The sequence below is a fragment of the Hetaerina americana genome, unplaced genomic scaffold (genome assembly GCF_022747635.1).
Source record: "Hetaerina americana unplaced genomic scaffold, ioHetAmer1.1.p SCAF_6, whole genome shotgun sequence".
Taxonomy (NCBI): Eukaryota; Metazoa; Arthropoda; class Insecta; order Odonata; family Calopterygidae; genus Hetaerina; species Hetaerina americana.
Window position 1 is genome coordinate 60350515 of NW_027287205.1, and position 18295 is coordinate 60368809.

General features: G+C 34.8%; 1 protein-coding gene and 1 non-coding gene across 3 annotated transcripts in view; both read right to left on the reverse strand.

Moving 5' to 3' along the window:
• Nucleotides 1-8887: 8887 nt before the first annotated feature.
• On the reverse strand, nucleotides 8888-8960 carry TRNAS-GGA (transfer RNA serine (anticodon GGA)). Its single transcript has one exon. It is a non-coding gene; the product is annotated as a tRNA-Ser (tRNA).
• Nucleotides 8961-10808: 1848 nt separating this feature from the next.
• The window catches only part of Iru (E3 ubiquitin-protein ligase Iruka), a 30319-nt gene continuing 22832 nt past the window's right edge, over nucleotides 10809-18295 (reverse strand). Inside the window, exons 8-9 of one of the 2 annotated variants that reach the window (XM_071593453.1) lie at nucleotides 13420-13569; nucleotides 10809-11569 (exon numbers count right to left, since the gene is read on the reverse strand). In XM_071593453.1, the coding sequence (XP_071449554.1) occupies nucleotides 11563-11569; nucleotides 13420-13569 (157 nt within the window). In that variant the 3' untranslated portion in view covers nucleotides 10809-11562. Of the gene's footprint in view, nucleotides 11570-13419; nucleotides 13570-18295 lie in introns of those variants that run through there. The other variant, XM_071593454.1, reaches the window with a different exon arrangement.

Genomic DNA, 18295 nt, shown 5'->3' on the forward strand with positions numbered 1-18295 from the left:
AAAATATAGTGAAGAATCTAGGTACAAAACAGAGCTCTGGTTTTGCTGAAATTCCCAGTTCTCTTATTAATGAATTCATTATGCAGCCTCTTTATTTTCTTATACATGAATCTTTCCAATTAAGAATGTTTTCATCCCTCTGAAGTCGTCAAAAGTCATTCCAATTCATAAAATCAAGGGTGATAGACCTGACATTAACTCCTACTGTCCAATTTCTCTGCTGAATCCATTCAGCAAAATATTTGAGAAGGCCTTATGTTAGGAAAATTTCTTACCTACAGGTTTCCAATCTCCTTTCACCATCTCAGCATGGTTTTAGGGAACATAAATCTACATCTTCTGCTAACTATCGGTTAATAACCCTGACTTTAAACACTCTAGAGAAAAAAATGGAAGTTGCTGCAATGCTTTTCGATTTCTTGAAAGTTTTTGACTGTGTTGACCAACAATTGCTTCTCAAGAAACTCCACAGGATGGGTGTTCATGGCATACTTAATGCTTGGATTAAATCCTACCTATTTCACAGAATACAACACATGGTTATTTCTAAAAATGGTGCATCTTTTGTTCCCCAAGTAAGATCCTTAGTCGAGATGTTCCTCAAGGGTCTGTTCTCGGGCATGTCTTGTTTCTTTCTTATATAAATTAACTTGTAGATAGTTTTCAACACATAAATGATGATACCCCCTTGTTATATGCTGATGACACCAATATTATCCTTATATTGCCAACTTTTGATGAATTGGCAGTCAAGGTTAAACAGATTAGTCACACCTTACTTTGCTGGTGTCATAATAATTACCTAGATTTAAATATAGAAAAGTCTCACCCAATTTACTTCGCAAAAAATAAAGCAAGCGAAGTAATTTTTATTTAAGTTGATGGGAAGGTGATCTCACAGGTACAAAATACCAAATTTTTGAGTTTTTACATCAATTTTCAAATCTCTTGAGATGAACACATATGTACTTTAACTAGTTCGTTAAGCTCAGCCTGCTAGGTCCATTAGATTCACTGTTTCACTTTGCTCTGTACACTATGCTATGGAGAATTTTATTCCCACATATCCTATAGTATACTTTACTGGGGTTCATTATCTAAGACCTTATCCATTTTCAGGGTCCAAAAATGAGCCATTCGGCTCATGACTTTTGCTAAACACAATGCCCCTTGCCATCCTCTCTTTAAAAAATTGGATGTATTGCCAGCGCCATGACTTCATATTTTTCTTGCTGTAGTATATACAAAAAGAGATCTGGGTGTGTGAAAAATTGCCATATCTATAAATATTCTACAAGGCAAAATGAGCAGCTGCACGTTTCATATGTACGCACAAAAAATGCAGGTGCTGATCCAAACGTTATGGGCCTTCAACTTTATAATAAACTCACAGCTGAGAATAAGACCCAAAAAAGTGTGGCTGCATTTTTAGTCAATGTGCTTAGGTTCTTAAAATCAAAAATATTTAGTTCAATTTATGAATTTCTTAATAATGCCCGATATGTGTCTTGTATCCATTGTATGTATTTTGTTACTTTACCCTGACATGTCTTATATCAAGTATAACAGTTATAACAACTGGATCGCTGGACAAATAAAATGTAAAGGTATTATCATTGGTAGTGAATGGAGAGTTGAGTAAGGTACTGTTAAGCAGGGGCATGAGATGGCTGTCCATTTCCAGCCATGTTTTCCTAAGCACATTTAGAGAAAATGGTGAAACAGCTGAAAGTGGTAGTTACAGTAGGTGGTTAGTTCATTAAATCAGATTTGTAGATTTGTGATCAAAATTTAGCTAGTAAATCAGTCAAAAGATTACTATCACTGCTCAGCACATTAGATAATCATAATGTATTAGGTCTGGGATTAGAATCAATATAAATAAAACAAACACTGTTTTTTAGAGCATTGGAAAGGAAGATTAAAATTAGAGGGCGTGAATTGCAGTAGGTAGAACAGTTTGATGTCTAGAAAGTGATTCGGATGAAGAAGGGTAGAGTAGTACAGACAATTAAACTCCATAAGGGAAATAATCTTTAACAAGAAGGGAGTTGATAACAGGCCTTCTAAGGATATTAAGAAAGGATTATGATCTGTTCTTCAACCTATCATCACCATATGAACAGCTATGTTAAGGAAAGTAGTTTTGTAGGATGCAGAAACTTGGTTTTTAAGGCAAGTGGATAAGCATGGATTTGAGACTTTTGAATAGTGGGTGGGGAGAATAATGGATAAAATAAAATGGAATTAAAGGAAAATAAAAGAGAAAGGATGAGAGAAATCCCAAATTTGAGATTACCAATTCTTTTAGAAAAAGAAAGAGATGCTTATTTTCATTAACTTACACATCTTTACACTTAATGCATTTATTTGGGTGCTGGGGGAATCCTGGTATCACCATGTCATACCAGCTTGCCCCATGTTATCAAGGAAACATTGGACCTCATACCTATTCAGTAGAAAGGGAGACTTGGTGCCTACTAGGGAAAGAAAAGGTTGCTGGGAGAACTCCAAAGGATACAAGAAAGTGCATACAATCACATTGAAACATTTCAGTTGGCAATGGCATATTGAAGACTGACAGGGGGGTGAGTGCTAGGCAGATTATTTAGAGAAAGGAGTAAAATGAACATGATTAGCAGAATGGAGGCAGAACATGAGAGAAGAATGGTCATTGCACCAGGTGTCACACTGTGCCATGTTTGCTAATGCTTAAAAATGTGGCAGTGGTTAGTCAGTGCCTCAAGCCAAAATCTACATTAACCACTGCACTAGTATTAGGAATAATAAATGCCTCATATATTAGCCAAAGGGAGTTGAAAATAACTTGATTATATCTAACTAACTGGGTGAACTATGCCATTACCTACCAAACCGACCTTCAGGTTGATTACTGTGTGGTTTTTTTTATTCTAACCAAGATGATAAATACAAAGGACCAGTTAAAACAGAAACACAACATGCTCATGACGAATTAAAAAGGACCACTTTTCAATGAATGTGCAACATGGATGGTAGCAGATGTAAATGGAATTTTAGCATGGAAATATGTTTCTCTACAGTAAAAGATGATGTAAAACAAAAGTAGAATAAACTCATTAGTTTTAAATTGTAAAACCTTGTTTAAGACATCTGAGGAAAGCAAAAGAGTGAAAACTATATGGGAAGATTCAAGATTAAGTACGTATACGAAATATCATGGTAAAATTTTAAGTACAGCTTTTTCAGGCCAGAAAATGGTTATCAAATAGAAGAATTAAAATATATGCATAAATCTAATCCCAGGTGTGATGACATGCAATGTTGAAAGTTATGATGATGAAGTCAGAATGCTAATTAAGTGAGATTGAAGGCGTGGGGAGGGTAGGCATCTCATACTGCATGTAAGGAAGTTATATCTTCTGATTTGCTCCAAACAGATGGACTTTTTTGGAGTGATACAAATTATGACAGGATGAAGGAGGCGACAGAACTTTGTCAGGATAATTGTCCACTAGTTTCCATGTATTAGCAAAAGGGACATAACACGGATAAAAAGGTTTAACAATTACCCAACAGATTGTTTACATTTTTTGGCAAGAAAACAAAATATTTGGAATCGAGGTCTCGCTCTCAGGTATTGATGGGGTTCTCGCAACTGCGATTGCATTGCACCAAAAACCCATTATTTGCCACACAGTGCCAATGCCCATATTTCGAACTAATGGCTAGGGCAGCCAAGGAATACGTTGATCACCTACCGAATACAAACATTCTTACTGCTAACTTACACCGTCACAGGACTTCGGGATAATAATGAATTTGGATACTCACGAATTCTCGTGCGTCGCGAGAAACAGTTGTAAGAGAATCTGAAGACATTTGCCGTTTTCCTAAAGGCACTTTGATAAAATCAGCGACTCTTACCCCTCAGAGGCTTAGTCCTCCGACAAGGAAATGTGTTCTGCAGGCACAGCGTACTTCCATGGTAACGATGTTTTTATTCTAAATAACTCCGTAACTGTTGACGCTCGTTCCCATGGAATCACGTTACGGGTCGATCCTCAGATTATTGCGGTCGACTTTTGGAGATCTAACGTGAAAGTTTCAATTGGTCAAATTGCCTTTACAAAACCTTTCCCTTACTCTGGTTCTCAAAAATATAATTTCAAATCTGGGGGAGGAACTGACTTTCAATAACTTCCGTTGGTTCGGTTCGACCACGATACCGAATGCGAGGAAAATTTGAGTTGAATTCAATAAAAACGTTAACTTCGTAGCTCAGAGAAGCAATAACTCCACTAAAAAAAGTGTGTGTGATGTGGAAAGTGCTTTTCTGTGGTAGCAGATGTCCCGAATATGAGGAAGGAAACAGAATAATATAATTGGATTCATAGAAAACTCACCATAGTAATGCAACACAAATCAAATGCTCACGATTGACTGACGACTCTTAAATCGCACACCCATGTTAGCATAGAAATATTGGTAAGTTCAATGGGTAGTAAATTTCCACTCACATAAAGCAAGAAGTGACGGGAAGAGAACCAGAATGGGAAGGTACATGTGATAGCAGTGGTAGTCACAAGGAAGAGAAAAAGATATTGGCATAGAGTTACGGTTTTTGCATTGTTTCATATACCTCTAGTTTTCCAAGAGTCAACAGTGAAGTAAATGTCTACATAGATAAGCAATATGCTAAAAACTTCTCTTTTGAAATTATTCAAAATACAGTTACAACAATTATACCGAGGCAGTAGTCACCGGAAACGAAGTGTGAGAGAATTGATATCATTGTGTTTCAGGAATTGATTATCATCATGAATTGGGTCAGTTTCTATTGTAAGGTTTCTTGCGTTATCAATTTTAGCAAGCTAAGGGTTAAAATTCAAAATACAGTATTAACGAAAAAATCAATTAAATAGGTACCTTTAAATTGATTGAATAATAAGGTGAACTTTGAAACGATAACTTATTTGAGATTGATATTTAGTTGAGTCTTCTTATATAGAAAAAATCTTGGCTCAGACAAGAAACACACAATAAAATCTTACCGCAACTGAGCCACAGACTGCTGTTTGGCAGACAGTACAGGATTGTCAGTTCTTATCCGGTGAACAACGCCGATTTTAATGAAGCCACTGTCGTAAATATAAATTGCATTCTCAAAAGCGATTACTTATTTAAGATTGACAGTTGGTTACCTATCAGTATTTCACTGCCAAATACCCAGTCTGCAAAAATATTTATTGCAGCTCATCGAAAATTGCTTTTTAAGAGATATTTTAATATGGATGAATAATTGAAAACGTTAATAAGGCCATTATAATATTATTTTAATCGAGCGGCATAATTTATTGGAAGGCAATTTAAAACTATATTAGAATAATCCTTCTGAGCATTCATTGCCTTGATGATTACTTACTTCCAATTTCAGATCAACTAAATTTGAAATATCCTTTGCATTCAAGAGTTTGCAAAGATTAAAAGTTCTGGGGCAGAAAATGTTTCATGTAGGAATGGAGATAGTTTCCTCTGAAAACTTTAGAAAAGGGATTTGGATAAAAAAAACTAAAGCAAAGTATTAATTGTAATGGTTTTGCTGCAGTATTATTACAGCACCATATTTATTCATAACTTTAGGTTGAATTAAAGAAAAAGGCGACTCAAAGCAACTGTTACCTAACATTTAATTATGATTCTTCTTATTTATAAAACAATCTTGGCTCAGAGATAAAATATATACAATAAAATGTTACCACAACCTGTTGTTTGGCAGACAGTACAGGCTTGTCAGCTCTTATTTAGTGAACAACACTGAAGTAACAATGATTTGAATGAAGCCAGTGGCAAAACCATGGTCTTCAATAATTACCAATTGTTGAATTGCTTCTTCTGTTATCTATTCAAAACAGTTTCATGGTGATTTTAAGTCAACGAGGCAGTAAGTTCACCATTGACCCTACACAGAACACATGATAGCTTTGAGTATATTATAAAAAATATACATCAATGATTAATATAATCAGTAACCATTGGTTCTGAGCAGCTTAAATTAGGGTAAGCTTTGTGAATTATGTCTAAACAAGCCACGTTGTGTCCTACCGAGTTCAAGTAGTAACACAACAGATTCTACCTGGGCTTGTGCAGAGTTAACCCAATCTTGCCTTTTAGAGCATTCCTTCCTGTAGTTGTCTAATGCAGATAACTATTCAAGATTCTAATTATTCAGTTGCTCTAGACTGAGATTGAAATCGAATAAACAATAAAAATTGATCTTGTAGAAAGGCTTACTTCATGAAAATGTTTTGCCAGGAAATCTCTTCAGACACTCCAATCATACGATTGCATTCACTCCCAATTGGTCATTAGTTATTCTCTGCTTAGCTAATAAATAACCTAACAATTAATTTAAGTTTGTTAGCAGACTCACTTAAAATTGAAATTTTCTTATGAAGTGACTCCTCTATTTTTTCCAAGTTTTCTTGTTAGCTGGGAGTATTGCAATTACTGTTATCTAGTAAAAAAAAAGACAAATACTGTACTTTTGAAGAAAATCTAGCTATACAATCGCCACCTTATTAATGAAGGTTTTCCACCAAAGTCAGCAACAAAAATAAAAATCGCACAGGTAAAATCATAAAATTCCAAGTCAATTTTTATTATTTTGAAATTGAGTCAATCAGACGTTTCCAAGCAAAACTTATGAAAAGAGGTGAAACTACCACTTTTCTTGTGACATTCTTGGTCACTTGAGCTACCTATATTGTAAGTGCTGACCACAAGGGTGAAAATATTTTTTGCCTCTTCCCACCAAGCAAATACACCTTTTATGTTTAATCTTGCAAAGAGCCTTGTATGGCCTAAACAAAAGGCATATTGATGTATTTCCTTCGGGAAGTTTCATTAATATACGATTTTGACCATCATTTGTTAATTGGTGGTGCCCTCACGCATGAAATATCTTTGTACACATGCAGTATTCAAGATTTGGCCGACAGATCATAGTTTGCTAACCTCTGCTAAAAGATTAACATTGGACTAATTTTTCATCCAGAACCTTGCTCTCCGTAGTAAAATGCCTGGTAGGTTATGGGATTACTGGAGTAATAAATATATTTAAACTTGGCAATAGGAAAGCCAGTGTGGAGTAACCTTTTTCCTTCTTCTTTAGGAAAATATCATCAGTGACAATGTCAACATGGGACCAGAGCAGGATTACATTATTTATGAGAAACAAATTTGCACTTTTCCACAGATTTATTATAATGTACAGCACGTTTCAGGTCATTGAACCATCTTCAGGTATAAGACCTGACCTTGTACCTGAAGATGGTGTGATGAACTGAAATGCATTGTACGTTACAATGAATCTGTAGAAAAGTGAAAATTTGTTTCAACATAATGACCAACTTTCACTACATCTTGCCTGAATCTAAAAAGAGACGTTTCAGGCGTGATATGGTGGAATATCATGATTAATTAAAAATAGCAATTTTCCACAAAAATAAAATTTAATGCGACCGGTTTCAATGTTACTACATCATCATCAGGTGATAGTTAAACCTCAGAGTCCAGTATATATATGATTAAAGGCAAGTAAGGGGAGGGTGGAGGAAAAGAGGGGAAGAGGGGGGAAGGTGGAAGGCAGAATGGGTGACTATGTGAGTGGGGTGGGGGGAAGAGGGTTGGGGAAGACAAGGTGCAAAGACCCTAGGAGTCCGGAGAGCGCGTCGTGGCCGAATGGAGGGGGGGTGTCTCGTTGAGGGTGTCCCACGGTGCGCCGCAAAGCTCTTCGGGCCGCGGGGGAAGAGGACGGGATCGGGGGTTTTTCCCTATGGTCGTGGTCTGGGAACAAGGTATCAATACACAAATAAGCACTGAGTTGAAGGGTAAAGATTGGGATCACTGTATAGTTTTAAGGGGGCGCCCTAGCGAGGTTTTAGGGAAAGGGTGTAGGAGGGAATGTTATCACTAGCACATGCCGAATTATTTTTGTGGAAAATTGCTATTTTTAATTAATTAATTGCCTGAATCTGTTGAATATATTACATTGTTTGCTAACATATGGGCAGTTCTCTATCAGGACTGGTGCGTTTTTTGAACCAAGTAGGGAATCAATAGAGTAAAGATTTATGCACACTAGTTGTGCACTCCCCGTTTATGTCAACTGAAAGATCAACAAAAGGAAGATAATTGATAGCAATATGAGTGGATTTAAGGAATATTAAAAGAGAAAATGCAAAATCATGAGGAGAACCAAGGTAATACATACAAGTATATCTTGTAGAATTAGTTGTTGAAAATGAGGGATGGTGAGATATATACTTTTTCATGATTTGGCATCATGGTCACCTATTAGTTAACAATATTTGGGCGACCACTGGTATTGGGTTAAAACCTACAAAATACCTTGGGAGCACCTCCAGCTAAACCAAAGATTTAGTTTCCCTGGATATCATAACTACCAGGGAAAAAGTGGGATAGGGGAGGTAACAGGTTGCTTATCCTGAAGTCTGCATTACAAGTATTTGGTACCAGATTAACTTGAATCTCACTAAATTACAAGAAACTCCAGGAGATCCTACAAAAGTAATTTTTAACAGTTATCCTCTAAATGTGCATTACAATGCAAAAATTTCCGAGTGTAAAATTCATTTGCCTTGACCGGGATTCAAATCAGGATATTGAAGGATTGGGGTTCGAAACCTGGTCAAGGGTAATGATTTTTTCATTCTGAAATTGTTGCATTGTTACAACATTAATTTAACTTTGGATAAATGTTTAGATTTCAAAGGTTTTTGATGAATTCCAAAGAAACTATGGGAGATGACGCAACAGTAACTTTTAACGGAGTCATCCGCTAATGTGCATTTCAATGCAACAATTTCCAAGTGTAAAAATCATTCGCCTTGACTGGGATTCGAACCCAGATCCCTTAATATCCAGTCAAGTGCTTTAGCCAGTTAAGCTATCGAGGCATCCTCTTAAACTCTGACATTTTGGGGCTTTTAAAGGAACAAGATGTGACAAAATACCGTACATACAATGTCACAGGCATTCGTAGTCGTGCACAACGCGCTACAGTCCACGAGGTTAAAGCCAACTTTAAACACTCATGGCGTTTTCCTTTGACAAATTCCAAAGAAACTGCAGGAGATGCCGCAACAGTAACTTTAAACGGAGTCAATGAATTCACCAATGAAGCTTTCTAAAAACAAGGGTCAAAGACTAATCTGGATTCCCCAGTAGCAGTTTTAAACGAACCAGTTGACATTTTTGCAGACCCCTAAATTTGGAAGCCATGGCAGTTTCCCTCTGCACCAAAATTAATCATTTACTCTACCAAAAAGTTTCAAATATTTGCAATGGTATAGAGTATCATACTTTGGTTTGAGCAAGATTGTGTACACCAAATTCATCACATAAATTAGAGTCAAAAGAGATAAAAGTGGCTGCTTCTACAATGATAGCTTACATGTTTATGGATTAAAAATTGCTGGGAAACTCTGCAAAATATATGGAATGAGTTGAACAGTCAGAAGGAAACCTTCATGAGCTTCTCTTGCAATAGACATACTCCATGCATATCAATTTCTTAGAAAAAATATTTTGTGCTTCAGAAAATGTAAATATGGTTGAACATTCTGTAACATGTAATAGAATTTTTCAACAATTAACTGTAATTTTTAAAGGTATTTTGCCTGGGAAAGGAAATTTTAATGAATCCCTTATCAATTTATTATGGAAATATATAAAAATGCAAATGAAAAAATTCAAACTTGCTACACCCGAAGTTTTGGTATTTTTTTCTCTTGTGGATGTATTATATCTTCAGTTTCTGAAATTATTTTCAAGCAAAGGATCTTCAATATGGCTTCCTTACTCATTAGAGCACTGTAGTTACCAAAAAGCTAACTGGATAGCAGGTGTATCTTAGAGTATATTGAGACAGCATTTTACTCTTAAAATTAAAAATGTTAGTCAGTTAGTTAAATAATTCATTAGATAATACAATAATATGCACCAAACCATTACAGCTTGCACCATTTGCCTAGGTATTTGTTATTGGAAAAATGAAACCAAAACAAAACACATCTTTCGTTTTTGACATTTTCAAGAAAACAATAGACCTAATTGGACCTATCTACGGTAACAATGCATGGAGCCAAGTCATACAACATTTTATTAAATTATGTACTTCAGTATGGCATTAATAATCTACTGTACATTTGTAATTGAAAGACTTGTAGCCATGGGAAAAGATTTCTAGTGCTGCCATAAAAAACAGCTAGACAAAAAAGGCTAATGAAAACATACACTGGCTAGCTCAACTGGTTATTCTAAATCACAAGATAAACACATGCATCATGATAATGCATACAATCGTACCTGTAGGGAAACATTTACACTAGATGCTACCCATATCTCCATTTACTCATCCCTTTCTCATTTCATTAGGGTTTACTTGATTTTAAAGTTTTGCATTTGCAATATGATTTACTTAGCATAGAACACTAACTTGCTTCCTCAAATAACAGTTAAATGCTGATTTTAGAAAAGTAAATTTCATAAAAAAACACGAATTCAGTGACTTACTCTTCAGAACTCATACAAGTAATGGAATTGGAATCAAAGTGTTTTAGATACTCTTCACTTAAGGTCTTTGCCATCCCCTCGAGTATGAAAGTTATTAGAAATACGTGAATAAGATCAGATATACTTAATAAACAGGATAAAAGGACCTCTGACACCAATTTAATCCTAATTAAATGGGCAAGGATGTCATGCAGGCATAGGACGTAATAGATTAACAAAATTTACCGAGGCATTGGTAATGGCATTTATATATTTCCATCTTGGAAGAACTAAATATACATCAAAATCCAATTCAAGGCTCTCCTGGGATTCAACTTGGATCCTATTGAATGTAGAGAAATTCTCAGTTTTGTTTTACAACAAGGGTGACTATTTACTGATGATTGTAAAGGATGGCGTTGTAAGTGTATGAATGCCATATCCACATCTTCATGGATCAGTCCACCTTTATGTCACTTCTTTAACCAACAAGAACAATTCCTTTACCAGCTCTGACACAATCAGTCCAAAGGTAAACATCAAGAGATAGCCAATAATGAAAATAATTTCTTATGGTAACTTATGTACATTTCCAGAACAATAATTTTCTGCTTAATTTCAATAATCACCATGGATAAGTGCACAAAATTTTATGCTAACGACAATTGCTAAGGCAGTACCAAGAGGTTTTATCAAAAATAACAGTTCAAATTAAAAGCTGAATATACAATTCAAAACAGTCCTAAGTAGCAGCTTTATGATAAAATATTCACAACAGTCATGTATGGCCAACACAAATGCTGCGGTCAATTTGTTTCTGTACGATGAAATATTCAACCTTGAAATTCTTGATAGAAGGAATATCAAACCTGCATTGATTTGTGTATTTATAGTTAGATGGTGTCTAAAATGCATTAAATGTTGACTTTTTTAGTTGGTTAAATCCACCTGAAAATTTGCATTCCATTCTTAAAATTCACCCAAGAAATCCAAAACATATAACATTTACACCCTGGGAAAGAAAGAAAAGTAAAAGGATGAGTTTATGATACACATATGATTGTACAAGTGTAACGAAATTATACTAAGGTGAAATTACATGTATGATGTAAGGGAAAGATGATTTTGGAATGTTTCACAAAGTTCTCCCCCAAAATACTTCAGAAATCTACACATTACTTTTAGTTCCTAACCAATTCTTACTAACTCACACCAATGTTTTGCTGAAAACAATTCACCTTTCCCAACATATTTGTATACATTTAGTGGAATTTCATTACAAAGATTAACATTACAAATAATTCAATTGGGTCTGTTTGGGATCAAAAGTTTTACAAGCCATAGAAAGTATTTACTTTCAGGTTGAAAGATTCACACAAGAAATCCTCACTATACAAATTGCAATTCCTCAATCTTTATATGGCCCATGATATGAAATATCGCCATAGCTAATTAAAGGCATACTCTAATGGTCAAACATTCAAACTCTGAGAAATTCTAATTTCACTGTTAAGAATAGCTATTCACAAAAAAACATTAGGCATATGGACTGGAGGTTTCTCTTCAACATCATCATCATCATAATATCATGACATGGAAGGATATTATTTTTTCACGATTTAGCAAAAGTTAACAGTCAGAAGAAGACATTCATCACCACCAATCTCAGAACATTACAAAACATGCAGAGAAAATATAGCAAGCAGGATTATTGACAATTTCAAGTTAAGAATGCTGGCTACAGAAGGCAAATAGAGTAGTAATTTTAAAATTTGTGGTGAGGTAATGTCAGTCGGTACAGTATTTTTTGTTTTAAGAGGTTGTGCATTTTAGAGAGCATGGCATTGTATGCCTTTCACTATGTCACCAGGGGGCACAGCACAATGATTTGATAAAATCTGTTGGTACAACCTCCTGACTGAAGGTTTTCTTCATGTCTGAAATACTCCAAGCAATTTAGAACTCCTCTTTCATCATTTCACAATTTCAGTCTATGAAATCCTATCCAGACAATTTGTACACCATAGTTCAAAAAATACCTATCAACAGCAATTAAATTAATGGCTCCACATAAGAAACTTGAATCCAAGAGGTAGAATGACATTGAACTGAATTTTATTTTCAAAACTTACGTAACTCTCTCGAAAAATAATTCCAATAAAACTTAGTAGTTGAGAACAGGGATACACAACCATGTTACTTAACACTAAACAGTCAGTTGCCTGCATAATAAAAGTAAATACAACCCTCACAGAAAAATAAAAAATACACTTATGTCATGTTAACATCACAATAATCACCGAAAGTCCAGGAAATTTTCCAAGAAATAACCGATGTCTTTAACAGACCGAGAATTTATACTGAATTGAATGTTCCCCCACTAACTTAACAACAGATCAGAATTTGAATCCGTCAAAAATTTTAAATTTAAATTAGCAACTGTTTGAAAAGAAACATGCACATTAATGGCAGACAAATACGCATTTACTCTTGCACCAAATCACACATGCCACACATACACACCATCAGATTATAGTTAATAAACCACCAGATCTACAATATTCACTCATCATAGGCATTTGTTTACTTAATATTAAAAAGCCAGGATGGACAACACTAATAGGTTAAAACACAGAACAGCATATTTGATACCATCCTTTGTGTGCCATTAGCATACCGTGCACTTTTATTCTGGATTTGTAAACAACGCATGAATACTACAAAGCCTCCTTGACTTTCAATGATGGCCCAAAGAAACACTTTATTTCATTGTATTTAATTATTGAGCACTTTTTACAATGGCTGACAAAGCCAAAATTATCAATAATAATAATATTAAGAGGAATGAATATATTGCCCTACTCTAAATCAGTAAGGTGACAGTCATGATTTTGATCTGAACGTTGACTGCTGCTACCAGATGTTCCAGAAGATGATGCAGAAGAGTTAGACAAAGTTGGGCTGAAAGAAAAGGAGGGTGTAGACCTACTGCTAACAGAGTCCTGTGCAACCCTGGAATAGAATTTGATTAAAATCATTATTATTGTCAAATTTCTTAATGAATTCATAACAGAACTGTATTCAATTTGGTACATACTCACTTAGCATGCATATAAGTACTACAATAGATTATAACTAGAAGTGCAATGAAAACCAGAAATGTCAATACACGACTTCATTTGGATAGGGGAAATGAGAGAGGTCTAGTTTGGACTATTGTGGTGCCTCAAGAAATATAATTGCTTACTTAGCAATCAACTTTTGACAGGTTAAGAGCAAGTTGCCAATGTAATTTTGAAGAAACATAAGAATTTCCACCAATTTAACCCCAGTAAATAGCCTTTGACATGGAGTTTCACATTGTAATAAGATTAAGTAAATATAAACATGGGAAAAACCTACAACACAATGAATAAGAGTAAGCACCACGTTATGATGAGGAATTTGACAATGATTATGAGTGAAAATGTCAAAAACTCAGGTATCAAATGTGTGGTATATAATTCAAAATTTGGAAAAAAAGGAAATAACATTGAATAGATTTAAAAATTACATTCATTGGCAAAGCACTAAATGAAAATTCAATTTAATTTGTTTTTTAACAGGAATAATTTACTGTCATTGATATTAACAATTATTCATGGGCCAAGCATAACTATCAACTAACTTATGCATTAGAGCAGAATGACCTTTACTTAATGCAAGACATAATACAAAGTATTTCTGACAAATATGAAATTAACTAAATAAATTTAAGTGTCCTTTACAAATTACAATATGAGACAGACTCAGCAAAATTTAAGACAGGTGTACACTCATGACCAATTTATGCCGCTATATGAGAAATACCAGAATTCCAGATTAAAGAATTCAAAGTTAAAACACAAAAAATACCGTATCATCCACAAATGAAGAAGGAAAAAGTCATATAGCTTGACAAGTTGAACTGCCTAATTGCATTATCTCAAGAGGCAAAAGAAAAATTTCCTTTACTTTTAGAAAAAAGTAACTTTTACTGAATACTTCTCTAAATTTCATTATCAAAAGCTATTGATGCTACAACTTTTTCAGTCTTTGACCCTTGCAAAAATAAATATTTACTAAGATCTATATTTATTAGCCGGTAATTAGAGGCCAAAGCAACAATTTCAGAGTGTAAATATCATTCCCTTGACTGGGATTCGAACCCGGATCCCTTGATTTTTGGCCAAGTGCTTTAGTCTGCTAAGCTATCGAGGCATCTTCTTGCACTTAGAAATTCTGGGGGCTTTAAAGGAACAAGATGCTGTGACAAAATACTGTACAAACAATGCCAAACGCATCTGTAGTCAGGCGCCACAGCCCACGAAGTTGAAGCTAACTCTAAACACTTAGGTTCTTTTAACTTTGATAAATTCCAAGAATCTGCAGGAGATGCCGGAACACTAACTTTTGACGGAGTCATCCTCTAATATGCATAACAATGCATGATCCAGGTTCAAATCCTGGTTAAGGTGAATGATTTTTACACCTTTAAATTGTTGCATTGTAATGCATATTAGCAGATGACTTTGTCAAAAGTAACTGTCGTGGCATCTCCCGCAGTTTCTTGGAATTGCAGGCCACTCAAGTACCCAAGTAAGATTTTAGTAATCATCCTTGATGACTGGTAATACCTTTCACACACATCAATAAAATAATTAAGTATGTACAAAAGCTACCAAATACTCTAAGAAGGAAAATCTTTATAGTACATTAAATTGAATACTATGCATTTCCAGCCCTAGTAATGCCTACATATACTTGGGAAGGCCCAGAAGTACCCGGCCAGACCTGGAGATGGCACTAGTTGTTTGAGAAATAACACTGTTAGAAATTATAGAATCTATGTAGCATATGTTTCAAGTTTGAACACGCTATGCTGTTTAGAATTTGTTTGGCAGCCATCAATTGTGAAAGTTTTCTGCGAATTTGTGAAAATGGCAAATATTGGTCATCATTATGTGACATAATACTTTTATTTGGAAGGCCTCAGCCCAACCAATGTCAAAGCTGAACTGGATTCTACTCTGGGTGAATCTGTTCCTTAGTTTACAACAGTAAAATACTGGGTAGCAGAGTTAAACAAGGCCGTACAAGCTGTCAAGACGAGCATTGCATAGGTCGAACCAATGAGGTGTCGACTCCAGAAATGGTGAAGAATAGCCACCATGTGATACTGGATGATTGGCAACTGAAAGTGCATGAGCTAGCAAACATAGAAGACATTTCAAAAGGGCGCGACATCGCATATTAACCGAAAATTTTGTCATGAGAAAGCTGTGTGCAAGATGGGTGTCGTGTGTACTCACACTCAAGCAATATGAGTGTCGTGAAGATATTCAATTGAGTGCTTAGCAAAGTTTCACACCAGCAAAGCAAAACTTGTGCTCCACTTCATAACCATGGGCCCATTACTTCACACCCGAGACAAAAGAACAATCAAAACAATGGATTCAAAAGGGAGAACCAACCCCAAAGAGGGTGAAGACCATTTCATCTACAGGCAAGGTCATGGAGTCAGTTTCTTGGGATGTGTGCGGGATAATTTTTATTGACTATCTTGAAAAAGGAAAAACCATCAATGGGGAGTAATATGTGAACTTATTGCAATTTTTGAGCGAAGAAATCAAGCAAAAGCAGCCGCATTTGGCTAAGAAGAAAGTGTTGTCTCATCAAGACAATGCACCAGCTCAAAAATCCATTATTGCAATGGCCAAAATTCATGAATTAAAGTTTGAATTGCTACTTCATGCACCCTATTTGCCAGGTTTAGCCTCCTTTATTTTCTGTTTGCAAAGTTGAAAAATTGGCTTGGTGGTAAATGATTTTCCATCCGTGAAGAAGTGATGTCGGCACTTAATGGCTATTTTGAGGAGCAAGACAGTTCTTATTATAAAAAGGGTATCAAACTTATTGAACATCGCTGGGAAAAGTGTACAGAGCTGAAAAGAGATCATGTAGACATATTAATACATTTTTTTCCAAAATTTTTATGTTTTCTTTGTAGGATCGGATACTTCTGAGATTATCCTTGTAAAAGATTTCTGGCATGTTGTTGCATTATTTTATGAGAAAGAGAGAGAGATACTTAAAATATTACAGAATTAAGCAAAAAGGTAATATTTACTCCATACTTGTCATATACACTGCAACATGTTTATATTTACCTTACAAGGTATATATTAAGCCATTTGAAAGCAGTCCAATGACAACAATATAACAGGTGTTATTTCTTGTATTCAGGATAATTATTCACAAGGAAAGACATCACTTAACAGGTTGCCAGTCACAAGAAACAAAATTCTCTCTAACTAGCCATCTTAATTTCTTCTCTAACCATAGAGATTAATAAATATTTACTTATGAAGTAGAGTACTGTAAGTATAAATAACATGGGAGTTGGTGACAAGAGGAGCGTTTTTTGGCCACATTTGCAACTTCGGTACTTAGAAGAAACGATAAAAAAAGTCACACAACATTGTTTTTACACTTAAGGGGGATGGCCAGTTTTGTAACAGTAACTTATATGGATGAATGGATATTGAAATGTCATATACAAGGTGCATTCAAGTTCTAAGAGTCCTATTTTTTCGGACTAAATAATTGTGCCAGAAGTCTGAAGCTTTCATTACTTTTAAAAATAACCTCCCAGAGATACACAACTTTTTCAATATGACATCATGGTCACTGAAAATGCTTCTGGGGGGCTCCATTTTGCCTGGAAAAACTGGTTGGTCCACAGTAAAGGCTTCTAGGGTTTACTAGCTCAAAATATTTGGCCTCCTTCAAACTGTCACACTCATGAATGCACATTTTCACATCCATAATAATATTACTGCATGTCTCATTCTTAAATCAATCAATTGTGATGGGTTTTCAACAACACAAGTGGAGCAAACAGATGATTACATGTTTTCATATACTAAATAAAGACATTTTAAGTCTGTAAAATTCTTAACACTCTAGCAGCAGCTAAATGAACTCTATGCACTATATGGTGCGGCAGTCTATATCATAAAGAGTGCCAGTTTATTTTAAGTTTAAGCATATCTTTAAATCTATTCCCAGTCCCAAAAAATATGGTAATCTTAGAACTTAAGAGCACCATTTACATGCCATAGTAAAGCCTGTAAATTCTTCAAGTTTTAGCACAAAAATTAAATAAGTTATAGACTCTGCACAGGTTCAGGATTAATTTTAGCAAGGCAAATCTGACAAAAGCTTATGTATTAAAAAAAAATATAAATTTTGCACTATCCACATTAATAGGTCTTAGTTATCATCCTGATATTTTAGTTCTTTGGCAAAAATGAAAATTCACACCCATAGACATTATTAGAAAAATAGTTGGAACATGTTTTACAGCATCTAAAAGTTACATGATTTCCAAAAAATATGATTTTTTTCATCACAACAATTTATTCTTTGCTTTGAAGGGAGAAATAAAAAAATTGAAAAACAAGATAATGAGAAAGAAATGTGCCGGGAAAATCAGATTCTACATTACTTTTGATTAATGTCACATACAGTTGGTTATCTTATTATTCCAATTTTAGAATAGGAAAAGAATTATTTATAAAAAAGAATAACATTACGATTTGAGAATTACATCATTGAACAAAGAGAAAAAGTTAACAGAAAAACAAATTAAATTTGGAAAAAACCATTTATAAGCACAGGGTGTTGAAATGTGTAGTATACAATACATTTTGTGGAA